Source organism: Astyanax mexicanus, chromosome 22, assembly GCF_023375975.1.
Source record: "Astyanax mexicanus isolate ESR-SI-001 chromosome 22, AstMex3_surface, whole genome shotgun sequence".
NCBI classification, from domain to species: domain Eukaryota; kingdom Metazoa; phylum Chordata; class Actinopteri; order Characiformes; family Acestrorhamphidae; genus Astyanax; species Astyanax mexicanus.
Window position 1 is genome coordinate 32,423,400 of NC_064429.1, and position 27,819 is coordinate 32,451,218.

Genomic DNA, 27,819 nt, shown 5'->3' on the forward strand with positions numbered 1-27,819 from the left:
TTGGTGTCAAAAAATAATATAATATAATATAATATAATATATATATATAAATATAATAATAATAATATATATAATATAATATAAAATGGCCAAAAATTCAAGGTTACAAGGTCAGAATTTCTAATAAAATCAACTAAAAACAGCTTGAATTGATAAGCTAAAATGATAAATTATCCAATAAGCCTATTAATGCTGCAGTCCATTTAAACTTGGGTGTCGGACTTTCAGACTTTGTCAGAATTCCAAGAAGAAAATTTAATCTTTAACACTTCCAAAAGTTGGATTTTATGCTTCATATCCTCCTGAGACCCAGACTAGCTTAGCGTGTATTTTTAATTTATCCTAGCAATTTGAGACTAGCAGGAGCTACCAAGTATAAAAACTAAACTTTGACTTACGTACAGGAAATTGTTTTTGCAAAAAAACAATGTCCTTATATGGGGAGAGTAGTAAAACAAGTAAAAATTATCCTTGCCATTTGGGAACAGAAGGACCCAACTCTACAGTGAATAAAATTAACTACTTTTTTAAACATAAAATTCAATGAGAATTGTTACCTGGACCATTTATCTGCCTGGACTGGCTGTGAAAACCTCTGAGTGGGATTCCTGCCATCTTTTTTTTTTTAATCAATTGAGGATAATGTTGTTATGTAAACACTGGTTGTTATGGACAGTATCTCTACATGAGACCAAAGGGTAAACGTTTAAAAAAATATATATTATAATAATTTATTATCATGGTGCAGAGAAGCAGAAATTTAATGTACAGTTATGAGGACGTAGGGTCTCAAGAGGATATGTAATTGCTAAAGAAAAACAATAAAAAACATTTCCAATTTCTTGGGGAAACAGAATGCAGCATAAGACCAAACTCGTACATTTAAGCAGACAAAACACTAATACTCCTAATATAAAAACATAATTATAAGCTTAATTTCTGTATGCATCACTAGAGAACATTAAAAAAAAGACTTTAGAAGAGGCTTCAAAGACTCTAAAGACTGTAAGTCAGCTCAGCCTGTGGCTGTTTCGATGCAACGCTGGATTTCACAGTTGGCACATCCATTTCCATTCGTAAAGAATCCCAAAAATGTCAGAGAGGAAGGAAGTCGTAACACAACATGGCCTCTTACTGGTGTCACAGCTGGCTCCGAAATACCCGTGGCGGCAGCGGCACTCGTTGGGTCGGACGCAGACCTCGTTCTCCTTACAGGTGAAATTACCCTCACAGAGAGCTGGAGGAAAAAAGAGGAGAAGAAGGAAATGAGACTCAGCAGAACATGATGAGGGTCGGCGAGGGTCGAGAGATAAGCTCTGCAGGACAAATTGAGGGTCAGAGCTTTATAAAACTGCACATTACTGCAGCGTGAAGACTGATTTCACTTTACAAACCTCAGATTTATGAGGTAGAGTCAACTGGAATTCAGGTGTTCAGTTAACAGCTGTGCTGCTGAACTCACCAAGAGCTAATATGTACTTGAATTTCTTGCCTCTTAATAAAGTGTTTGAGAGCATCAGTTTGGTTTGAACACATGTTTGCGTTCAATGTTTCGATTTTTTAAACTTTTCCTACACAGTAAAACAATACTGAAGTGATCCAAACTATGAAGGAACACATTAGGAATCATGTAGAGCAGGGGTGTCCAAACTTTTTTTGTTGGGGGCCAGAAGGAGAAATATATTTGAAGTCACGGGCCACAGACTCTGTAATAAAACAAATAATGAAATATACCCCTTTAAATAATAAATTTTACTGATTACTTTCATTTACACACTATTTTACTTGACTTACTATCTTTATCTTCGACAGTGTTGTGTAAACTAAGATTTTTCAAATTGATGTTTCAGTTCATGATGTCTCTTAATATTAAGCTCCTTAATTACGGCAACTTTTAGACTCTTTGGCCCGTTTTTCTACGCTAGAAATGCGCACCCTCTCCGCTTTTAGACTCTTTTGCCCTGTTTTTCTGTGCTAGAAATGCGCACTCTCTCCGCTTTTAGACTCTTTTGCCCTGTTTTTCTGCGCTAAAACTGAGCACCCTCTCCACTTTTAGACTCTTTTGCCCCATTTTTCTGTGCTAGAAATGCGCACTCTCTCCGCTTTTAGACTCTTTGGCCCGTTTTTCTGCCCTAGAAATGTGCACTCTCTCCGCTTTTAGTTTCTTGGGCCGTTTTTCTGTGCTAGAAAAGCGCACTCTCTCCGCTTTTAGTTTCTTGGGCCGTTTTTCTGTGCTAGAAATGCGCACTCTCTCCGCTTTTAGACTCTTTTGCCTGTTTTTCTGCGCTAGAAATGCGCACTCTCTCTGCTTTTAGACTCTTTGGCCCGTTTCTGACACCTAGCGTTCAAACTTTGAATCTCACATTATAAAAACCTGCTTAACAGCGGGCCAGGTCTAGGTCTAAAAACTCACTTATAAAAACTTGCTTTTGAACAGTGAGTTACTGGGTTGGTTTAGTGGTTGATTTATTCTATATTTGTTGCTATGCATTTTAGTTTACTTGTGTTTTAGCACTTTTTTCTTTATTTTATCTCACTTTTATGTCAGGCTACTTATTTTAATGTTATTTACAGTAAGTGATTTATTTTACCTATGTTTTGGTTGTATGTATTTATATGTAGTCATTAGACTTTGTATGTACAGCACTTTGTAGGTTGTGTAAAGAGAGCTTTATAAATAAAGTTTGAGTAGTTCTTCTCATAATCTGGATTAGAACATTACTCAAATAGAGCTATAATTCACTGTATACCTGTAACTCTACCTCTTCACTACTTTACTTTAACTGATGCTCTCAAACACTTTATTAAGAGACAAGAAATTCAAGTAATTAACTCTTGATGAGTTCAGCAGCACAGCTGTTAACTGAAAGCCTGAATTCCAGGAAACTCTACCTCATAAAACCTACTGAGAAAATCTAGCCAAAACATTACTGAAAAGCATAATTGTAATTGTAATAGAAAGTATAGAAAATTGTCAAGTAAATCTGCTAATGTCAAAGTATAATGAATAAAATCATAAAATTCGCTCTTTACTGAACTTCATTTTAAAATCAATATTTTCCTAAATACACCCCTGCTAAAAATCAAATGCCAGATGACAAAGAAATGGTTTAAAAATATGGAGGACCAAAAATGACGTTAGTATAAATAAATAAATAAATATATACATAAATGCACATATAAATGAATGAATGAATAAATAAATAAATAAATAAATAAATAAATAAAGGCATAAATAATTGTTTAGGTAAATAAATAAATTAATTAATAAATACATTTCTCATTTATTTATTTATATATTATTTATTTATTTATTTATTTATTCATCTATATGTGCATTTATTTGTTTATTCATTTATTTATTTTAACATCTATTTATTTATTCATTTATATGTGCATTTATTAATATATTTATTTATTTATTTCTACATTTATATGTGCATTTATTTTTTATACTTATGTCATTTTGGTCCTCCGTACAAAACTAGGTTAACCTGTAATAAATAAATAAATAGATAAAAAAACACTGGATTATATTTCAGAACGCGGGTTTGTGACTGAAAATAGAGAAATAACGCACTAAACGAGTCACAGAAGTAACTTTGAAGGAGAGATTATTACTGTTTTCCACAATTAATCCGCTGATCCTCACCTGAGACCTTTTTTGGTACGAGCTCAGCACACATATCATGTGCGCACGTTGTATGATGTGTGGGAAGCGCCGGTAACCAAGGTTAAACGGATAAACACTTCAGAAATGAGTAGCGTTTTCAGATATTTTAGACTAAAAAGATGAAATATATGTATGTAAAATTGCAATTTCTCCATTTTTAAAATCACATTAAAACTCTAATTCAAAATAAACAAATTAATCATGATCATCAAATTGCCCTTTACTACCTCAAAGTTTTGTGGAAGTTAACTTATTTTACTGCATAGAATAAGGGTTTTTTTTTGGATCACCTACACCTGTAGCCTGAATACATGTCAAGGCATGTTAATAGGTTAAATAGGTTTCTAAAGGCTATTTTTCAAAAATATATTTGTTTGGTTTGGGTTGTTGGCTTAGACCAGTTGAGAACCTCTTCTCTAGAGTTAAAGAACGAAGAAGAAAACACTAAATTGTGCAGAACAAGGGACATAACAGGAGAATAACAACAGAAGTACCACTTAATGGATAAAAAAGTTATTTAAAGTACTTTATGAAAGAAGTATGATGAAGGTTTGGCTTCTTACCTGTTAAACACTCGTCTCCTAGCTGTCCCCAACCACTGCAGCACACAAACGCTGGTGTCCTACAAAAAAGAAAACAGATGAAAAACATATTTTAAATTCATTATCTTGCATTGTTTGTAAGATAATGTGCACCAAATTATCATAAGTCATTAATCTGGAATTGGAGCTGCTGAAACTGGTTGAATAGCTAAAGTAATATAAGCTATATAATTGCTGTATCATTTTAGAAGGTTCCTATGCTGTTGCTATCCGGTTGCTATGGTGTTGCTATGATGAAGTGGTTGGTTGGTGACACATGTAGCTAGGTGGTTGCAACTGTATCCCTTGTGGTTAGTATGATGTCTTAGACAGTCTTAGGTGGTTGCCTAGGTGTTGACGAGTGGTTGCTGTGGTAACCCTTGTGGTCGGTTTGACATAACTGTTTAAATGATTGTTACATTTTAAAAGAGCCCTTTGTTACTATGGTAACAAAAATGCGCAGAAATACTGTATGAAAACTATTTTGAAAAAAAAAGAAGTTTTCTATAGTCTTTTATTTTGCCATCTACATTGTAAAATCATAAAATCTAGGAATTTTCATCAGATCAAAAACCCAACATCTTTTAACGATATTAAAATGGAACTAGATTGCAGTTCCTACAGAAACTGCGAGTGTGATTGCAGTGCTGGCTGGTATCTGCTATGGTGTTGCTAGGTGGTTGCTAAGGTGTTGCTAGGTGGTTGCTAAGGTGTTGCTATGGTATCCGGGGTGGTTGCTAAGGTGTTGCTAGGTGGTTGCTAGGTGGTTGCTAGGGTGTTGCTAGGCAGTTGCTAAGGTGTTGCTATGGTATCTGGGGTGGCTGCTAAGGTGTTGCTAAGTGGTTGCTAGGTGGTTGCTAAGGTGTTGCTAGGCGGTTGCTAAGGTGTTGCTAGGCGGTTGCTAAGGTGTTGCTAGGCGGTTGCTAAGGTGTTGCTATGGTATTTGGGGTGGTTGCTAAGGTGTTGCTAGGTGGTTGCTAAGGTGTTGCTAGGCGGTTGCTAAGGTGTTGCTATGGTATCCGGGGTGGTTGCTAAGGTGTTGCTAGGTGGTTGCTAGGTGGTTGCTAGGGTGTTGCTAGGCGGTTGCTAAGGTGTTGCTATGGTATCCGGGGTGGTTGCTAAGGTGTTGCTAGGTGGTTGCTAGGTGGTTGCTAAGGTGTTGCTAGGCGGTTGCTAAGGTGTTGCTATGGTATCCGGGGTGGTTGCTAAGGTGTTGCTAGGTGGTTGCTAGGTGGTTGCTAGGGTGTTGCTAGGCGGTTGCTAAGGTGTTGCTATGGTATCCGGGGTGGTTGCTAAGGTGTTGCTAGGTGGTTGCTAGGTGGTTGCTAAGGTGTTGCTATGCGGTTGCTAAGGTGTTGCTATGGTATCCGGGGTGGTTGCTAAGTTGTTGCTAGGTGGTTGCTAAGGTGTTGCTATGGTATCCGGGGTGGTTGCTAAGGTGTTGCTAGGTGGTTGCTAGGTGGTTGGTAGGGTGTTGCTAGGTGGTTGCTAAGGTGTTGCTATGGTATCCGGGGTGGTTGCTAAGGTGTTGCTAGGTGGTTGCTAGGTGGTTGCTAGGCGGTTGCTAAGGTGTTGCTATGGTGTCCGGGGTGGTTGCTAAGGTGTTGCTAAGTGGTTGCTAGGTGGTTGCTAAGGTGTTGCTAGGCGGTTGCTAAGGTGTTGCTATGGTATCCAGGGTGGTTGCTAAGGTGTTGCTAGGTGGTTGCTAGGGTGTTGCTAGGCAGTTGCTAAGGTGTTGCTATGGTATCCGGGGTGGTTGCTAAGGTGTTGCTAGGTGGTTGCTAGGTGGTTGCTAGGGTGTTGCTAGGCGGTTGCTAAGGTGTTGCTATGGTATCCAGGGTGGTTGCTAAGGTGTTGCTAGGTGGTTGCTAGGTTGTTGCTAGGGTGTTGCTAGGCGGTTGCTAAGGTGTTGCTATGGTATCCGGGGTGGTTGCTAAGGTGTTGCTAGGTGGTTGCTAGGTGGTTGCTAAGGTGTTGCTAGGCGGTTGCTAAGGTGTTGCTATGGTATCCGGGGTGGTTGCTAAGGTGTTGCTAGGTGGTTGCTAGGTGGTTGCTAGGGTGTTGCTAGGCGGTTGCTAAGGTGTTGCTATGGTATCCGGGGTGGTTGCTAAGGTGTTGCTAGGGTGTTGCTAGGGTGTTGCTAGGCGGTTGCTAAGGTGTTGCTATGGTATCCGGGGTGGTTGCTAAGGTGTTGCTAGGTGGTTGCTAGGCGGTTGCTAAGGTGTTGCTATGGTATCCGGGGTGGTTGCTAAGGTGTTGCTAAGTGGTTGCTATGCGGTTGCTAAGGTGTTGCTAGGCGGTTGCTAAGGTGTTGCTATGGTATCCGGGGAGGTTGCTAAGGTGTTGCTAGGTGGTTGCTAGGTGGTTGCTAAGGTGTTGTTAGGCGGTTGCTAAGGTGTTGCTATGGTATCTGTGGTGGTTGCTATGGTGTTTCTAGGTGGTTGCTAGGTGATTTATATGCATAAATTAGATTAAATGGTGTTTGCACGTTGCTACGCAACGTGCAAATACATCAATCAGCTATGCACGCTAGGTTGCTCTGGCCGTTCGGGGGTGTCCAAACTTTTGACCCGTGGCTCCATTACACACAGTACTGGGGGGCCGGGGTGTCCAAACTTTTGACCCATGGCTCCATTACACACAGTACTGGGGGGGGCCAGGGTGTCCAAACTTTTGACCTAACGCTGATTAATCCCATAGCTGCTCCATTACACACAGTACTGGAGTTCTAGCTACCTGTCCTTCGATCTAGCTGCCGTCCTCCGATTGGCCCCATTCATTCCAATGGGGCCACTTCGTACGACATTCGTACGAAATCCGTACGTCGTAACTTTTCGTAACGCATATTTTCGGAAAGAGCTCAATAAGTTCTACAGGTCCTCAATTGGTTTCATCTTCGTATTTCAAAAATTGCGACGTCCACGGGCGTGCAAAGTTCTGCCCATTCATTTTCAATGGGCAAAAAAACGCGTACTTACGAAGTTTTTACGAAAAACGTAAGTCCGATCGGAAAGCTGTATACAAGCCCACCATTCCCGATATGGACGCACGTTTTCTCTTTTGAACGAAGTCGATATTTCGAAAACTGCGGCACTAGTTAACCGGACAAAAAACAGGTGGAATAATAATAATAACTAGATTGCAGTTCCTGCAGAAACTGCGAGTGTGATTGCAGTGCTGGCTGGTATCTGCTAAGGTGTTGCTAAGGTGTTGCTATGGTATCCGTGGTGGTTGCTAAGATGTTGCTAGGTGGTTGCTAAGGTGTTGCTAGGCGGTTGCTAAGGTGTTGCTATGGTATCTTGGGTGGTTGCTAAGGTGTTGCTAGGTGGTTGCTAAGGTGTTGCTAGGTGGTTGCTAGGTGGTTGCTAAGGTGTTGCTAGGCGGTTGCTAAGGTGTTGCTATGGTATCCGGGGTGGTTGCTAAGGTGTTGCTAGGTGGTTGCTATGTGGTTGCTAGGGTGTTGCTAGGCGGTTGCTAAGGTGTTGCTATGGTATCCGGGGTGGTTGCTAAGGTGTTGCTAGGTGGTTGCTAGGTGGTTGCTAGGGTGTTGCTAGGCGGTTGCTAAGGTGTTGCTATGGTATCCGGGGTGGTTGCTAAGGTGTTGCTAGGTGGTTGCTAGGTGGTTGCTAGGGTGTTGCTAGGCGGTTGCTAAGGTGTTGCTATGGTATCCGGGGTGGTTGCTAAGGTGTTGCTAGGTGGTTGCTAGGTGGTTGCTAGGGTGTTGCTAGGCGGTTGCTAAGGTGTTGCTATGGTATCCGGGGTGGTTGCTAAGGTGTTGCTAGGTGGTTGCTAAGGTGTTGCTAGGTGGTTGCTAGGTGGTTGCTAGGGTGTTGCTAGGCGGTTGCTAAGGTGTTGCTATGGTATCCGGGGTGGTTGCTAAGGTGTTGCTAGGTGGTTGCTAGGTGGTTGCTAAGGTGTTGCTAGGCGGTTGCTAAGGTGTTGCTATGGTATCCGGGGTGGTTGCTAAGGTGTTCCTAGGTGGTTGCTAGGTGGTTGCTAAGGTGTTGCTAGGCGGTTGCTAAGGTGTTGCTATGGTATCCGGGGTGGTTGCTAAGGTGTTGCTAGGTGGTTGCTAGGGTGTTGCTAGGCGGTTGCTAAGGTGTTGCTATGGTATCCGGGGTGGTTGCTAAGGTGTTGCTAGGTGGTTGCTAGGTGGTTGCTAGGGTGTTGCTAGGCGGTTGCTAAGGTGTTGCTATGGTATCCGGGGTGGTTGCTAAGGTGTTGCTAGGTGGTTGCTAGGTGGTTGCTAGGGTGTTGCTAGGCGGTTGCTAAGGTGTTGCTACGGTATCCGGGGTGGTTGCTAAGATGTTGCTAGGTGGTTGCTAGGTGGTTGCTAGGGTGTTGCTAGGCGGTTGCTAAGGTGTTGCTATGGTATCCGGGGTGGTTGCTAAGGTGTTGGTAGGTGGTTGCTAGGTGGTTGCTAGGGTGTTGCTAGGCGGTTGCTAAGGTGTTGCTATGGTATCCGGGGTGGTTGCTCAGGTGTTGCTAGGTGGTTGCTAGGTGGTTGCTAGGGTGTTGCTAGGCAGTTGCTAAGGTGTTGCTATGGTATCCAGGGTGGTTGCTTTGGTGTTGCTAAGTGGTTGGTAGGTCATAACTAAGCAGTTGCTAGGTGGTTGCTAAGGTGTTGCTATGGTATCCGGGGTGGTTGCTAAGGTGTTGCTAGGTGGTTGCTAGGTGGTTGCTAGGGTGTTGCTAGGCGGTTGCTAAGGTGTTGCTATGGTATCCAGGGTGGTTGCTTTGGTGTTGCTAAGTGGTTGGTAGGTCATAACTAAGCAGTTGCTAGGTGGTTGCTAAGGTGTTGCTATGGTATCCGGGGTGGTTGCTAAGGTGTTGCTAGGTGGTTGCTAGGTGGTTGCTAGGGTGTTGCTAGGCGGTTGCTAAGGTGTTGCTATGGTATCCGGGGTGGTTGCTAAGGTGTTGCTAGGTGGTTGCTAGGTGGTTGCTAGGGTGTTGCTAGGCGGTTGCTAAGGTGTTGCTATGGTATCCGGGGTGGTTGCTAAGGTGTTGCTAGGTGGTTGCTAAGGTGTTGCTAGGCGGTTGCTAAGGTGTTGCTAAGGTGTTGCTAGGTGGTTGCTAGGCAGTTGCTAAGGTGTTGCTATGGTATCCGGGGTGGTTGCTAAGGTGTTGCTAGGTGGTTGCTAGGTGGTTGCTAGGGTGTTGCTAGGCGGTTGCTAAGGTGTTGCTATGGTATCCGGGGAGGTTGCTAAGGTGTTGCTAGGTGGTTGCTAAGGTGTTGCTAGGCGGTTGCTAAGGTGTTGCTATGGTATCTGTGGTGGTTGCTATGGTGTTTCTAGTTGGTTGCTAGGTGATTTATATGCATAAATTAGATTAAATGGTGTTTGCACGTTGCTACGCAACGTGCAAATACATCAATCAGCTATGCACGCTAGGTTGCTCTGGCCGTTCGGGGGTGTCCAAACTTTTGACCCGTGGCTCCATTACACACAGTACTGGGGGGCCGGGGTGTCCAAACTTTTGACCCATGGCTCCATTACACACATTACTGGGGGGGGGGCCGTGGTGTCCAAACTTTTGACCTAACGCTGATTTATCCCATAGCTGCTCCATACACTCACAGTACTGGAGTTCTAGCTACCTGTCCTTCGATCTAGCTGCCGTCCTCCGATTGGCCCCATTCATTCCAATGGGGCCACTTCGTACGACATTCGTACGAAATCCGTACGTCGTAACTTTTCGTAACGCATATTTTCGGAAAGAGCTCAATAAGTTCTACAGGTCCTCAATTGGTTTCATCTTCGTATTTCAAAAATTGCGACGTCCACGGGCGTGCAAAGTTCTGCCCATTCATTTTCAATGGGCAAAAAAACGCGTACTTACGAAGTTTTTACGAAAAACGTAAGTCCGATCGGAAAGCTGTATACAAGCCCACCATTCCCGATATGGACGCACGTTTTCTCTTTTGAACGAAGTCGATATTTCGAAAACTGCGGCACTAGTTAACCGGACAAAAAACAGGTGGAATAATAATAATAATAATAATAATAAGAAGAAGAAGAATAAGACTTAAGAAGAACAATACTGTGATTGCATTACTGCAATCACACTAATAACTAGATTGCAGTTCCTGCAGAAACTGCGAGTGTGATTGCAGTGCTGGCTGGTATCTGCTAAGGTGTTGCTAAGGTGTTGCTATGGTATCCGTGGTGGTTGCTAAGATGTTGCTAGGTGGTTGCTAAGGTGTTGCTAGGCGGTTGCTAAGGTGTTGCTATGGTATCTTGGGTGGTTGCTAAGGTGTTGCTAGGTGGTTGCTAAGGTGTTGCTAGGTGGTTGCTAGGTGGTTGCTAAGGTGTTGCTAGGCGGTTGCTAAGGTGTTGCTATGGTATCCGGGGTGGTTGCTAAGGTGTTGCTAGGTGGTTGCTATGTGGTTGCTAGGGTGTTGCTAGGCGGTTGCTAAGGTGTTGCTATGGTATCCGGGGTGGTTGCTAAGGTGTTGCTAGGTGGTTGCTAGGTGGTTGCTAGGGTGTTGCTAGGCGGTTGCTAAGGTGTTGCTATGGTATCCGGGGTGGTTGCTAAGGTGTTGCTAGGTGGTTGCTAGGTGGTTGCTAGGGTGTTGCTAGGCGGTTGCTAAGGTGTTGCTATGGTATCCGGGGTGGTTGCTAAGGTGTTGCTAGGTGGTTGCTAGGTGGTTGCTAGGGTGTTGCTAGGCGGTTGCTAAGGTGTTGCTATGGTATCCGGGGTGGTTGCTAAGGTGTTGCTAGGTGGTTGCTAAGGTGTTGCTAGGTGGTTGCTAGGTGGTTGCTAGGGTGTTGCTAGGCGGTTGCTAAGGTGTTGCTATGGTATCCGGGGTGGTTGCTAAGGTGTTGCTAGGTGGTTGCTAGGTGGTTGCTAAGGTGTTGCTAGGCGGTTGCTAAGGTGTTGCTATGGTATCCGGGGTGGTTGCTAAGGTGTTCCTAGGTGGTTGCTAGGTGGTTGCTAAGGTGTTGCTAGGCGGTTGCTAAGGTGTTGCTATGGTATCCGGGGTGGTTGCTAAGGTGTTGCTAGGTGGTTGCTAGGGTGTTGCTAGGCGGTTGCTAAGGTGTTGCTATGGTATCCGGGGTGGTTGCTAAGGTGTTGCTAGGTGGTTGCTAGGTGGTTGCTAGGGTGTTGCTAGGCGGTTGCTAAGGTGTTGCTATGGTATCCGGGGTGGTTGCTAAGGTGTTGCTAGGTGGTTGCTAGGTGGTTGCTAGGGTGTTGCTAGGCGGTTGCTAAGGTGTTGCTACGGTATCCGGGGTGGTTGCTAAGATGTTGCTAGGTGGTTGCTAGGTGGTTGCTAGGGTGTTGCTAGGCGGTTGCTAAGGTGTTGCTATGGTATCCGGGGTGGTTGCTAAGGTGTTGGTAGGTGGTTGCTAGGTGGTTGCTAGGGTGTTGCTAGGCGGTTGCTAAGGTGTTGCTATGGTATCCGGGGTGGTTGCTCAGGTGTTGCTAGGTGGTTGCTAGGTGGTTGCTAGGGTGTTGCTAGGCAGTTGCTAAGGTGTTGCTATGGTATCCAGGGTGGTTGCTTTGGTGTTGCTAAGTGGTTGGTAGGTCATAACTAAGCAGTTGCTAGGTGGTTGCTAAGGTGTTGCTATGGTATCCGGGGTGGTTGCTAAGGTGTTGCTAGGTGGTTGCTAGGTGGTTGCTAGGGTGTTGCTAGGCGGTTGCTAAGGTGTTGCTATGGTATCCAGGGTGGTTGCTTTGGTGTTGCTAAGTGGTTGGTAGGTCATAACTAAGCAGTTGCTAGGTGGTTGCTAAGGTGTTGCTATGGTATCCGGGGTGGTTGCTAAGGTGTTGCTAGGTGGTTGCTAGGTGGTTGCTAGGGTGTTGCTAGGCGGTTGCTAAGGTGTTGCTATGGTATCCGGGGTGGTTGCTAAGGTGTTGCTAGGTGGTTGCTAGGTGGTTGCTAGGGTGTTGCTAGGCGGTTGCTAAGGTGTTGCTATGGTATCCGGGGTGGTTGCTAAGGTGTTGCTAGGTGGTTGCTAAGGTGTTGCTAGGCGGTTGCTAAGGTGTTGCTAAGGTGTTGCTAGGTGGTTGCTAGGCAGTTGCTAAGGTGTTGCTATGGTATCCGGGGTGGTTGCTAAGGTGTTGCTAGGTGGTTGCTAGGTGGTTGCTAGGGTGTTGCTAGGCGGTTGCTAAGGTGTTGCTATGGTATCCGGGGAGGTTGCTAAGGTGTTGCTAGGTGGTTGCTAAGGTGTTGCTAGGCGGTTGCTAAGGTGTTGCTATGGTATCTGTGGTGGTTGCTATGGTGTTTCTAGTTGGTTGCTAGGTGATTTATATGCATAAATTAGATTAAATGGTGTTTGCACGTTGCTACGCAACGTGCAAATACATCAATCAGCTATGCACGCTAGGTTGCTCTGGCCGTTCGGGGGTGTCCAAACTTTTGACCCGTGGCTCCATTACACACAGTACTGGGGGGCCGGGGTGTCCAAACTTTTGACCCATGGCTCCATTACACACATTACTGGGGGGGGGGCCGTGGTGTCCAAACTTTTGACCTAACGCTGATTTATCCCATAGCTGCTCCATACACTCACAGTACTGGAGTTCTAGCTACCTGTCCTTCGATCTAGCTGCCGTCCTCCGATTGGCCCCATTCATTCCAATGGGGCCACTTCGTACGACATTCGTACGAAATCCGTACGTCGTAACTTTTCGTAACGCATATTTTCGGAAAGAGCTCAATAAGTTCTACAGGTCCTCAATTGGTTTCATCTTCGTATTTCAAAAATTGCGACGTCCACGGGCGTGCAAAGTTCTGCCCATTCATTTTCAATGGGCAAAAAAACGCGTACTTACGAAGTTTTTACGAAAAACGTAAGTCCGATCGGAAAGCTGTATACAAGCCCACCATTCCCGATATGGACGCACGTTTTCTCTTTTGAACGAAGTCGATATTTCGAAAACTGCGGCACTAGTTAACCGGACAAAAAACAGGTGGAATAATAATAATAATAATAATAACTAGATTGCAGTTCCTACAGAAACTGCGAGTGTGATTGCAGTGCTGGCTGGTATTTGCTGTGGTGTTGCTAAGGTGTTGCTAAGTGGTTGCTAAGGTGTGGCTATGGTATCCGGGGTGGTTGCTAAGGTGTTGCTAAGTGGTTGCTAGGTGGTTGCTAAGGTGTTGCTAGGCGGTTGCTAAGGTGTTGCTATGGTATCTGGGGTGGTTGCTAAGGTGTTGCTAGGTGGTTGCTAGGGTGTTGCTAGGCGGTTGCTAAGGTGTTGCTATGGTATCCGGGGTGGTTGCTAAGGTGTTGCTAGGTGGTTGCTAGGTGGTTGCTAGGGTGTTGCTAGGCGGTTGCTAAGGTGTTGCTATGGTATCCGGGGTGGTTGCTAAGGTGTTGCTAGGTGGTTGCTAGGTGGTTGCTAGGGTGTTGCTAGGCGGTTGCTAAGGTGTTGCTATGGTATCTGGGGTGGTTGCTAAGGTGTTGCTAGATGGTTGCTAGGTGGTTGCTATGGTGTTGCTAGGCGGTTGCTAAGGTGTTGCTATGGTATCCAGGGTGGTTGCTATGGTGTTTCTAGGTGGTTGCTAGGTGATGTATATGCATAAATTTGATTAAATGGTGTTTGCACGTTGCTACGCAACGTGCAAATACATCAATCAGCTATGCACGCTAGGTTGCTCTGGCCGTTCGGGGGTGTCCAAACTTTTGACCCGTGGCTCCATTACACACAGTACTGGGGGGCCGGGGTGTCCAAACTTTTGACCCGTGGCTCCATTACACACAGTACTGGGGGGCCGGGGTGTCCAAACTTTTGACCTAATGCTGTTTTATCCCATAGCTGCTCCATACACTCAAAGTACTGGAGTTCTAGCTACCTGTCCTTCGATCTAGCTGCCGTCCTCCGATTGGCCCCATTCATTCCAATGGGGCCACTTCGTACGACATTCGTACGAAATCCGTACGTCGTAACTTTTCGTAACGCATATTTTCGGAAAGAGCTCAATAAGTTCTACAGGTCCTCAATTGGTTTCATCTTAGTATTTCAAAAATTGCGACGTCCACGGACGTGCAAAGTTCTGCCCATTCATTTTCTATGGGCAAAAAAACGCGTACTTACGAAGTTTTTACGAAAAACGTAAGTCCGATCGGAAAGCTGTATACAAGCCCACCATTCCCGATATGGACGCACGTTTTCTCTTTTGAACGAAGTCGATATTTCGAAAACTGCGGCACTAGTTAACCGGACAAAAAACAGGTGGAATAATAATAATAATAATAATAATAATAATAAGAATAAGACTTAAGAAGAACAATACTGTGATTGCATTACTGCAATCACACTAATAAGAAGAAGAAGAATAAGACTTAAGAAGAACAATACTGTGATTGCATTACTGCAATCACACTAATAATAATAAGAAGAAGAAGAAGAATAAGACTTAAGAAGAACAATACTGTGATTGCATTACTGCAATCACACTAATTAAATCAATAAATTTGGTAAAATAAATAAAAAAAAATGTAGTGATCCAGACTACGAAGGAACAGTGTATAAGAAATCATGTAGTAACTTAAAAGTGTTTTCTGAGGCTGATGAACTTATCTTGCGCAACAGAGGGAGCTCTCGCTCTTCCTTTCCTGAGGCAGTCCTGATGAGTGCCCGTTCTATCATTATAATGGTTTTGATGGTCTTTGTGGTGAAATTTCTTGAGGATAATTTCAAATATCTTGACTTTTGGATTGACTGACCTTCATTTCTCACAGTCATTTTTTTTATTTACTTAGCTGGGAATTTCTTGTTTTTCATAATCTGGATTAGAACATTACTCAAATAGAGCTATAATTCACTGTATACCTGTAACTCTACCTCTTCACTACTTTACAACTGATGCTCTCAAACACTTTATTAAGAGACAAGAAATTCAAGTAATTAACTCTTGACGAGTTCAGCACAGCTGTTAACTGAAAGCCTGAATTCCAGATGACTCTACCTCATAAAACTGACTGAGAAAATCCAGCAGAGATGTGCAAAACTGTCATCTAAGTAAAAGGTGCAACTTTGAAGAAAATCTAAAATATAAAACATATATTGGCTTGTTTAACACTTTTTTTTCTGTTAACTAAATAATTCCATATGTTTTTCTTCATATGGGCTTCAAGTGGTCCAACGGCCACTATGACCAAGAGATCGCTGGTTTGAATCCCGGTCATGCAGCTTGCCCTCAGCTGCCAGAGCCCTGAGAGAGCACAATTGGCCTTGCTCTCTCTCTCTCTCTGCATTTATTTGCAGAAAATGAGAAATGGCTGAAATAACAAAAAAAAAAAAATACAGAGCTTTCAGACCTCGAATAATGCAAAGAAAAAAACAAGTTCATATTCTTAAAGTTTTAAGAATTCAGAAATCAATATTTGATGGAATAACCCTGGTTTTTAATCACAGTTTTCATGCATCTTGGCATCATGTTCTCCTCCCTCCACCAGTCTTACACACTGCTTTTGGATAACTTTATGCCTTTACTCCTGGTGCAAAAATTCAAGCTTGGTTTGATGGCTTGTGATCATCCATCTTCCAAGTCTTGATTATATTCCAGAGGTTTTCACCTTAACAGCCCCGGTTTGTCCCAGCTGGCACTCGTTGGACCCAACAAGACCCAACCTCAGCCTTTACTCGAGAGATGCGCTGATGGTGAGAGGAAGGCTGAGACAACACGGACCTATAAGACTACAACTAAGCGACTAGAGCCGCACTGGGCCATTACTATGTTTCTTTATGTTTTTAGTTGAGTTTTTCTTTTACCTTGTTATTTACTTTAGTTATTTTGTCTTTTTATTTATCTTATTTTATGTTTACCAATTAAGCCCTTTTATTTTATTCATTTCATCCTTTTATTTGTTTTGTTACTGCTTTTTATTTTTGGCCTTTTGCATTTTTATTTCATTTATTTTCTTCCTTTTGTTTTATTATTATTATTATTATTATTATTATTATTATTATTATTATTATTATTATTATTATTATTATTATTATTATTATTTATTTATTTATTTATTTTTAGTTCCATCATTTACTTTTTTTTTTATAATTGTGATTTTAGTCCTTTTTTTAACTGTGTTTATATTTTATTGTTCTACGTATTTCTCTTTGTTTTATTGCTATATATTTTAGCCTGTTTGCATATTCTATTATTTTGATTTATTTAATCTTTTCTTAATTAAATCTTACATTGTTTGCTTGTTTTTATAATTTAAAATAAAGGTGGATTGATTGATTGATTGAAGTGCAAACACAATGAACAATTATTAAAATGATTACGGTCGTGTCCATTTATTTAACGTTAAGACGATAATGTTATTATTGTGACAGGCCTATCCACCATTACTCTGATTTTCTGCTTTCAGTACTAATCCTGAATACAGCTGAAAAAAAACCTCTGGAGTCAGCAGACGCTGCCGAGCCTCTGACCCAAATTCCTCCTGTCCCTGAGTGATCTTACTGTAGGTCCCATCATTCATTCATGTGGTTCTGCTCGGAATTCTCCACATGTCTGGGTACCATCTGCAGCTCCTCTCAAACACCACGGCAGATGCTCCACATATCACCCACGCACTGTACTCGCACACGTAAACACAGATGTACATGCACAGATACACACACACACACATGCACAGTAAACGCCTGTTGGTTCTGCTGAGCAGCTGACACGCAGGATAAACACGCCGTTTGAAGAGACGGCCTTGGGAGAGATCATGCGACATGGAGCGCTGGTGGTGGTGGTGGCGGGGAGGCGGTTCAGAAGAAGGCCACATGCTGAGGCCATTAGTTCCACTGTTTTCTGTCGCAAACCTGCATTCTGAGCAGACTTGGTTGCAAAAAGAACGAAAAAAAAAGAAAATTCTGGAGGATAGAAGCCAGAAAAACAGCAGACTGAGGACCAGATGTATAAAGAATCTTAGGCCCAGGCCTCTGGTCCTTCGTAACACTTCGTAAACTAGCGTTAGCTGTAGGAAGGCTGTAATTTAGCATGTAAACTACACTTAAAACTACACTTATTATCATTATTGTTCCCCATTTTCTCCCCAGCATTGCCGAGTAGCATCACAGTGCGCTAACACTCGGAGGAAAGCGCAGCGACTCGGTTCTGATACATCAGCTCACAGATGCAGCCTTGTGCTGATCCACATCACCCTAGGAGTGATAAGGGGAAAGAGCACCATCTACTCTACTGTACCCACCCAGAGAGACAGAGAGAGAGAGAGAGAGAGAGCATGGCCAACTGTGCTCTCTCTCTCTCTCTCTCTCTCTCTCAGGGCTTTGGCAGCTGATGCCAAGCAAGCTGCATGACCGGGATTCAGATTCAAACCAGCGTTATCCTGCTCATAGTGGCAGCGCTTTAAAAAAAATATATAATAATCATAATAATACTTGGACCCAGAAGGAATCAGTTGACAGGAATGAAACTTGATATAAACTTGGGTAGTGTGACGCCAAGATCCACTCATCCAAAAGGCCTGGAGCACTACTGTAGTGATCTATAGTGCACCAGTCGATTGTGTATCGCACTGATGGATTTAGGGCATGTTGGTGTGTCTTTGGTATCGTGAGGACCAAAAAATACACCTTGCGCAGCTCGAAACACACAAAAAGCATAAACTAATTATCTTAATTAATCATGGGTGTGGTTCATTTTGTTCGTAACGTGAAATAAACCAATCAGTGTGTCAGTTGTCATTCCCTTTAAGAGCCGGGTGAGCTCTGACTTTGGCACATTCGTATCTTAACAGTGCAGCGCTTTTGTGCATCTCAGCAGAGACAGATACAGACCTGTATCTTTTATTATATTTTATTCTTTTCTTCTGTTTATTATTTAGTTAAAAGTCGGGTTTGTGCTCTGTAACACGTTCGTAGGGGGATTAGGAAAAGTGAAATATCTAATTTTGTGGCATTAATTATTTTATGTAGTATTAATATTTCATTTTATTGTAGTAACGTATATACATATATGTAGTTGTGTAATAATGTTCCTCCTCAGTTTCTTAGAAAAGAAAATGCACTTAAATTCAGGTTGCATGCATATATGTTTAAACGGGTTTTTAAAGGCTATTTTTCAAAAATAAATGAATTTGGTTTGTATTCTATAAAAGTGGGTCGACTTAATGACCATGAGAAAATGTGGGTCCTTGGCTGAGACCAGTTCAGAACCGCTGCTGTAGGACAAATGTAAGGTCTTGTCTCAAATGCATGCTAATCTGGCTGTATTAACTGATTTTGCCTTTTGCATCATTGCTAATTGCTATCTGTGGGTAAAGCATGGAATAGTAAATTAGCTTCCTTTTTCTTTCAATTCCAACACAAAAGAAAAAACAAAAGCTTGTTCAATCTTTAGCAACCTTAGCATAATTGCTAACTGATAACTTTGGTCATAAAATAAATATGTAACATAACTTTAGCTTTTTTCTAAAAAAAATGTTTTACATTACCTAAAGCTTGTTCCACTTTTAGCAACCTTAGCATAACAGCTAATTGATAACTGTGAAGGTAACATGGACAAGTAAATCAACTTTAGCCTTTATTTCTAACAAACGTTTTACATTGCCTGAAGCTTGTTTAATCTTTAGCAACCCTAGCATAATAGCTAATTGCTAACTGTGGGTGTAACATGAAGAGGTAACATAACTTAACCTTTTTTATTTCTAACAAAAGTTTAACATTGCCTGAAGCTTGTTTAATCTTTAGCAACCCTAGCATCATTGCTAATTGCTAACTGTGGGTGTAGCATGGGAGGTAAAGCAACTTTAGCTTTGTAAAGTTTTACATTGCCTAAAGCTTGTTTAACCTTTAGCAACCTTAGCATAATTGCTAACTGTGGGTGTAACATGAAGAGGTAACAAAACTTTAGCTTTTTTTAACAAAGGTTTTCCATTTCCTAAAGCTTGTTTAACCTTTAGCAACCTTAGCATCATTGCTAACGGCTAACTGTATGTGTAACTGTAAGAGGTAACATAAGTTAAGCTTTTTTTTTTCTAACAAACGTTATACATTGCATAAAGCTTGTTCAACCTTTAGCAACCTTAGCATAATTGCTAATTGATAACTGTGGGTGTAGCATGGAGAGGGAACATAACTTTAGCTTTTTTTAAAAAACATTTTACATTACCTAAAGCTTGTTTAATCTTTAGCAACCTTAGCATCATTGCTAATTGCTAACTGTGGATGTAACATTGACAAGTAAAGGAACTTCCTTTTAACTATCCTTTTATTCTTTCAATGCCTACACAAAAGAGAAAATGAATGTTTAATCTTGAGCAACTTTAGCATCATTGCTAATTGCTAACTGTGGGTGTAGCATGGGAGGTAAAGCAACTTTAGCTTTGTAAAGTTTTACATTGCCTAAAGCTTGTTCAACCTTTAGCAACCTTAGCGTCATTGCTAATTGCTAACTGTGTGTGTAACATGGAAAAGTAAATCAACTTTAGCTCCCTTTTTCTTTTAATTCCAACACAAAAGAGAAAACTACATTTTTCAATTGACTAAAGCCTCAACCTTTAGCGACCTTGGTATCATTGCTAATTGCTAACTGTATGTGTTACAGACAAGTCAAGCAATATTATTCTTATTCTTTCAATTCCTACACAAAAGAGAAAATTAATGCTTGTTTAATCGTTAGCAACCTTAGCATCATTGCTAATTGCTAACTGTGGGAGTAGTATGGGACGGTAAAGCAACTTTAGTTTCCTTTTTTCTTATGATTTACACACAAAAGGAAGAAATAAAACAATCATAAAAGTATTGGGGCTCTTAAAAAAGGGTCAGGTTTTTACTGGTTAGCGTTTACCGTCACTGGTTTAAATGGCTCCATGCCCGAAGCTCTGAATTAGCCCTGCTCTTTCATTTTCTGTGCACTTCTGCTGGTTTCCTCCGCAGGAGGTTAAGTACTAGCTTTCTTAAGTTTCTGCTGCCGCTGCTGCCGTGCACAGCGACTCCACACCAGAATCCCATTGGCTCACTGCGCCTAACCCCACCCCCCACCCCTAATCTAGAGCTCTGGATGGATAGGACACAGATGCTGCTCCTCATGCTCCGCCACATGTGACCCCTAAGAGGCCCTGTCCACACTTCTGCTTCCTGCGGAGCGTCGGCCTCGTCTCTGCCTTCAGTCAAAGTTTGTTTAGCCTCTGTGTGTATGTGGGGGGGGGGGGCGTATGAGCGTCCCCCCACCACCACAAGCTTGACATTTCTGGTCTGTGTCAAGCTACACATGCCACACTGAGCGAACGAGGGAGCAAGCGAGAAAGAAAGGAAAAGAGAGAACGAGTGTGTATTCAAAACCGCATCCATTTGATGTATTTAGAGGGATGAAAGCTGAAGCGAATGGAAATGGAACATCAGTCATCGACCAGGGTGCAACTTGATTCAGCAACAATCGAGAACCAAGTGGAAATTCTGAGTAATCCAGCAAAACCAGTGCCAACTTCCTGCCAGCGCACTTCTTTTTCAGCCTTTTTTTCCCACCAGAATATTTTCGGGGGACTGTTTTTCTGATTCACGTCCACCGATATCCATCTGGAGCGAGGAATCTATCATCCGCCCAAAGCAAATAAACTTCTAAACAAGAGGAGATGCGCTTCAGCAACAAACGCTCGGTCAGAATTCCCCTAAAATGGTCCATGATAAGGGGTTTTTGCAGGGTCTACAAAAAAAAAAAAAACTGCACAGGGTTTATTCTTAAATTGGTTCAAACAACATTTGCATCCAAAACAGTCCCAATTCATGAGCTCTTTATTAATTTCTCATGCAGCCAAAAGCCAGACCCAATTGAGATTGAACATTAGTCATCAATCGGGGTGCATATTAATTTACTGTATTTTTCGCAGTATAAGGTGCACCTAAAATCCTTTAATTTTCTCAGAAATCGACAAAAGAGTTTCAGTGAAGTATTAGCATTAGCCGATAACTAAAGAGCTAGCTCTTTCGCAGTTCAGAGGTGAGTATATTGGACTGTAGTCTACTTTTACTCTACTTACGCCAACTTTCTGCCGGTACACCTCTTTTTTAGGCTTTTTTTTCCCACCAGAATATTTTTGAGGGACTGTGTTCTGATTCACGTCCACCGAAATCCATCTGGAGCGAGGAATCTATCATCCGCCCAAAGCAAATAAACTTCTAAACAAGAGGAGATGCACTTCAGCAACAAACGCTCGGTCAGAATTCCCCTAAAATGGTCCATGATAAGGGTTTTGCAGGGTCTACTGAACTACTGCTCTACTGTTCTTTAAAAGTCTCATTCCATTGTTTTTAAACTCATTTTAAAATGTCTAGCTGTGGTCTGTAGTATGATTGAAGGAATGCCGTGTGAGACGTTTTTTGTTATCGGCACCGATACTGGCACTCACACACACTATTGCTATCGGCAAAGAGGAAAAAATAGCAGGGTAAACAGCGCATTGTGTGGTCTGTAACCTGAGAAATCTGCCGTAGAGGGGGTGGGGGGAGGGGTCTCTTAAAGAAACACTGCACATATATCTTGTAATAAAAAATAAGAATAGAAAATCTGAAAAGCGCCTAAAGATATTTTGATCATTACATGTTCAATTGAATAATTTTATATCGACAACAGGAGCTCCTTGTCGATCATTATCTACTGCAGCCAATAATCTTAACAGAGCTTTAAAAAAAAGGTGGAAACTGTGGAGCAGCCAATCAGGTTATTATATCTTATTCAGGATAAAACAGTATATCGGTAATAGGTATCGGTATCGGTACTCGGTATCGGCCAATACCAGAAAAGGCAGTATCGGTATCGGTAAGGAAAAAGTGCAAATGCAAATATATCGCCTCTGATTGGCTCAGCTAAACAGCACTGCAGCATAGAACGACTACCGGCTGCCTTCCCCCACAGTCAATTTTACAGCTTTAAAACTCGCAAGACAAAATATTTTTCAGAGATACAGCGCTTTCTCTTCCCTGTGGCCAAGAAACGTTTCGAGAGTTCTTTTAGCTAAACAAACACTACTAAAACAATACTCAAATCGTGCTTCCCTAGTGTATATTTAAGGTCTCTGTAAAACGCAGAATCCATCGGAGATCCGATTTAAACCTACAGTTACTTACACAAGATAGCTAAAACTAACCATCTGTGTAAACAGAAGCTGTAAACTCCTGAGCCAAGGTGGGCGAGGCCATGAAGGCACTGGTTGATGTCATTTTACATTTTACATCTCTCTGATCAACTCGTTTTTCTGAGGATTTTCTTTTGCTAGCTACAGCAAACAGTAGAAGCTTAGAAACGGTTTCATGTGCAGCATCCATATACAATGCAGAGACCTACTGTATTTCACAAAGAAAAAGAAAAAAAGAGCATAAAAATCTAGCAGAAGGAGACCATTAATAATTTCTCAAGCAACCAGTGGACCTACCTTTTCTGAATGCATTCTACAGTCTGATAATCCAGAAGGACAATGCTCTTCCACAGAAGACAAAGATGCTATGCCATGGCCAACCGTATCACCAGACCCACGCCAGACCCAATTGAGATTGAACATCAGTCGTCAAACAGGTTGCAACTTGATTTTGCTAGAATTTACCTTAAATGGCCCCTAATAAAAGTTTTTGCAAGGTCTTATGATTATGTATATTTAATCTAATATTGGTTCAAATGTCAGAGACCGTCAGAGACCATCTTTTGTTTTACAGTATTTATGTCCAAAGAGATGCCAGATCACTTTTGGTCTTCATTACAGACACATTGACAGCCCGGCATTAAATTAATACCAAGACAATACTCGTCCACATACTGCTACTGTCATCTCAACTACTTGCCTTGAGGCCACAGATGCTATGTGTAGTCAAGCCAAATTTCTTTCTTTTTTTTCCCCACCAGAATATTTTTAGGGGACTGTTTTCTGGTTCAGATCCACCGATATCCATCTGGAGCGAGGAATCTATTATCCGTCCAAAGCAAATAAACTTCTAAACAAGAGGAGAGGCTTTTCAGCAACAAATGCTTGGTCAGAATTCTCCCTACAACCGACCCTGATATGAGTTTTTGCAGGGTCTACTGAACTACTGCTCTACTATTCTTTAATGATTTCTCCATGCAACCACTGGGTCTACCTTTTCTGAATGCATTCCACAGTCTGCTAATCCAAAAAGACAATGTTCGTCTACATACTGCCGCTGTCTCAAGAGCTTGCCGTAGCCAACTGCATCAACCACGGTGCAACTTGAGTTTGCCAGAATTGACCTTAAATGGCCCCTGATACCGGTTTTTGCAAGGTCTTATGATATCCTTTAATCTAATATTGGTTCAAACATCACAAACCATCAGAGACTGTCAAAGACCATCTTTTGTTTTATTTATGTCCAAAGAGATGCCAGATCACTTTTGGTCTTCTTTACAGACGAATTGAAAGGTCAACGTTAAATTATTAACAGGACAATGCTTGTCCACATACTGCTGCTGTCTCAAGAGCTTGCTTCGAAGACACAGATGCTATGTCATGGCCAAGAGCATCAACAGGCGGTCAACAGACCGCCAGACCTGATTGAGATTGTCATCAACATCAGTCATCAACCATGGTGAGACTTGACTAGGACAGAATTTACCTTAATTGGCCCCTGTTGCAATTTTTTGCAAGGTATTTTAATAGGCTATAAAGCATATACACTTCTAAACAATAGATGAGTCCTTTCAGCAATAAACACTTGGGTTTACTGAGCTACTGCACAGGTTTTATTCTTAAACTTGTTCCATTTCTGTCCAGAACAGTCTTTATTCATGGGCTCTTTATTCATTTCTTATGCAACCAGCTTACCTTGAAGACACAGGTGCTATGCCATGACCAAGCGTATCGCCAGACGCCAGACCCGATTGAGACTAAACATCAGTCATGAATCAGGTTGCAAACCTAATTTAGCCAGAATTTACCTTAAATTACCTTAAATGTTTTTTTTCAAGGTCTTATTATAGGCTATATTCTAATTTTAGTTCAAAGAGCAGAAACCATCATAGACTGTCAGAGACTATCATATATGTTTCTTAATGTCCAAAACAGTCACAAAAAGTGTCACTTTTTCATTTTTCAAGTGATTTTAGATCCTTTCGGTCTTCATTACAGACACACTGACAGCCCAAAATTACATTTATTCCTAAATCAAAAGGTGTCATTTGATTTAGTAAGATTTTACGTTAATTGGCCCCTGATATGAGTTTTTATCATGTCTGAGGATAGGGTTTATTTAATATACAGGCGTTGGCAATAAAACTGAAACACCTGGTTTTAGAGCACAATAATTTATTGTGGTGACGGACAGTTCTGGTGGAAATAGGAGAGTTAAGGTGCACATTGAATTCTGCCGTGATTTGATCAGCTGTGGTTTTATGTTTTTTTGGACACAATCCCGGTTAGCACCCAAACATCCCTTTCAGACAGCTTCCTCTTACAGCGTCCACAGTTAATCCTGTTGGATGTGGTTGGTCCTTCTTGGTGGTATGCTGACGTTACCCTGGATACCGTGGCTCTTGATACATCACAAAGACTTGCTGTCTTGGTCACAGATGCTCCAGCAAGACGTGCACCGACAATTTGTCCTCTTTTGATCTCTGGTATGTCACCCATAATGTTGTGTGCATTGCAATATTTAGAGCAGAACTGTGCTCTTACCCTGCTAATTGAACTTTAACACTCTGCTCTTACTGATGCAATAATGTGCAATTAATGAAGATTGGCCACCAGGCTGCTCCAATTTAGCCATGAAACCTCCCACACTAAAATGACAAGTGAAACTGCCCATCAGAGCATCTTCCCTCTGGAGCGAGGAATCTATTATCCACCCAAAGCAAATCAACAAATGCCCTAAGTAGTCCTACCTTTATTTTGAACTATGCACTCTCTAGTGTGCTCTATTCCAACAGGACAATGCTCATCAACATGCTGCTGCCTTCTCAAGAGCTTGCCTGGAAGATACATCTACTATTCCACGGCCAGCTGCATCGCCAGACCTGCATTGCCAGACCAGAACTCAAATTGAAACTAGGGGGCCTTTTTTCTGATTCATGTCCACTGATAACCATCTGGAGTGAGGAATCTATCATCCGCCCAAAGCAAATAAACATCAAAACAAGATGAGAGGCATTTCCTTGGTCGGCGCTTAGTCAGGATTCTTTTAAAACGCACCCTGATTATGGTTAAAACAGACTGAGCAGGTGTGAAAACAGTAATCACACTCTGGAATGGTGAGAATGTGATCTGGTCTTGATCTGATCCAGCTATAAATTATATTCTCCTATCATCTGAGCTAAACTGCTGATAAGGTGCAGTTTATTCTGATACATTAGCCAAATAACGCTAATCACCACAGCTATGTATGAATGCTGTGTCTGCTGCTCCATGCTGTTTACATGCACGGTCTGTGCTGTATTCACTACTCGCAGTCGTGCAGCACTGCTTATCACATGTACATCAACTTTGACTATTAAAGCAGCTTCACGCTGCACGGATATACTCGCTGAAACACAGAAACTTCTCACTATATTTACTTCCTTGATCCCACGCCAGATAGCTCCGACCAATCAGAGGAGATTAAGTGCTTGTGTGGTTTATTGGGGTACTTTTTGATGCTTTTCGGTTTTTGCCTGTGCGAAAACAAACCAAACAGAGGGAGAAACGCTCCGAATAAACAAACTCCTCAACTGATCCAGACCATAGAAACCAACTACAGGTGTAAAAATGCCCTTAACTTAATTGTAGGTTTATATATTATAGACTACAAATGCCCTGTTTGTTCCATTTCTAATGTTTTCTTCATTATAGACTAGGGGTGTGACGAGACACTAATATCACGAGACAAGACGAGACACGATATTGGGTTCACGAGAACGAGACGAGACGAGATTTAAAAATAAAATTTGAAAGAAAATGTCAAAAAAACGCAAACTTAACAGACTGTTTTCTCTCACACATTGATTCTATAAGAAATAGAAATAGGAATAAAAATATATATATACACCTTTTCTAGGTCTTATATAGTGCAAACAATAAGTGCAAACCACAACCAGTCATATTAAGCCTATGTTTTGTTTTTTTTCTCCTAAATCTCTTGTAATTTAACTCTGCAGAACCATAACCAGTCATATTAAGACTGAGCTTGAAGTGCAAACAGAGACAGAACATGTTTTTAAATACAGTACAGAGCTAAGGGATTAGTACAGCTGCCTATGAAACAGTCACGTGTAGGATTTACTTACAGTATTTATATATGGTTTGTGTCTTGTTGGTCACTCTGTTACCGTTTATTGTTTCCACTGGAGCCAAAATGCAGCCAGACATACTTAACTTAAAAGTAGCAGAAGCATCTTCTATACAAATACCTGAATTTTCCTCTTCTGCTGAGAGCTGCTCTCACTGCTCAGCCATCATACTCTATCGCGATCGTTACTGGGTTGCCAGATCCCTCTTAAAAAGTTCACATTTAATTGTTTTTTTGTCCCACGAGACAGATTTAAGCCTGACGAGAAATATCGTCCGTATTAATCTCACGAGATCCCTATTATAGACACTTTCAACAGGACATCAATTGTCAATATGCTGCTACTTTGTCAAGAATTTTAAAGACACAAATTCTGTCATGGACAGCCTCATCGCCACAAATATCCTCAACTGAAACTGAACATTATTTATCAACCAGTTCACTCAGAATTGATCTAAAATCACCCGTGTATGAGATTTTCAATGTTGGCTGAACTACTGCACTCATTCACTCAACATCTTCATGAATAGGCTTTAATCTAGGAGTGGTTCAAATGTTAACGACCATCAGTCTGGTAACCCTATTATTCCAACAGGACAATGCTCATCTACAGGAGTTGGACAATGAAATTGTAACACCTGTCTCATTTTAGTGTAGGAGGTTTCATGGCTAAATTGGAGCAGCCTCGTGGCCAATCTTCATTAATTGCACATTATTACACCAGTAAGAGCGTGAGAGAGTGTGAAGGTTCAATTAGCAGGGTAAGAGCACAGTTTTGCTCTAAATATTGCAATGCAGACAACATTATGGGTGACATACCAGAGTTTAAAAGAGGACAAATTGTTGGTGCACGTCTTGCTGGAGCATCTGTGACCAAGACAGCAAGTCTTTGTGATGTATCAAGAGCCACGGTATCCAGGGTAATGTCAGCATACCACCAAGAAGGACCAACCACATCCAACAGGATTAACTGTGGACGCTGTAAGAGGAAGCTGTCTGAAAGGGATGTTTGGGTGCTAACCCGGATTGTATCTAAAAAACATAAAATCACGGCTGATCAAATCACGGCAGAATTCAATGTGCACCTCAACTCTCCTGTTTCCACCAGAACTGTCCGTCACCACAATAATTTATTGTGCTCTAAAACCAGGTGTTTCAGTTTCATTCTCCAACCCCTGTACATACAGCTTGTCCTAAATATACAGATCCATGAATGCTTGCCATGGCCACATTGGTCACATTGCCCCAACCCAACCCTGATTGAAATTGAACATCAGTCATCCACCAGGGTAAAATCTGATTCAGCAGCAATTGAAAACCAAGTGGAAATTCTGAGTAATCCAGCAAGACAAGTGCCACTTCTTTTTTAGGCTTTTTTCCCCACCAGAATAGTTT

At 41.9% G+C, this 27,819-nt stretch overlaps 1 protein-coding gene across 1 annotated transcript in view; it reads right to left on the minus strand.

Moving 5' to 3' along the window:
- scarf2 (scavenger receptor class F, member 2) overlaps window positions 1–27,819 on the minus strand; it is a 76,172-nt gene that overhangs the window by 39,973 nt on the left and 8,380 nt on the right. The window contains exons 2-3 of the mRNA XM_022668430.2: window positions 4,237–4,295; window positions 1,136–1,237 (exon numbers count right to left, since the gene is read on the minus strand). Coding sequence (XP_022524151.2) covers window positions 1,136–1,237; window positions 4,237–4,295 — 161 coding nt within the window. The remainder of the gene's footprint in view (window positions 1–1,135; window positions 1,238–4,236; window positions 4,296–27,819) is intronic.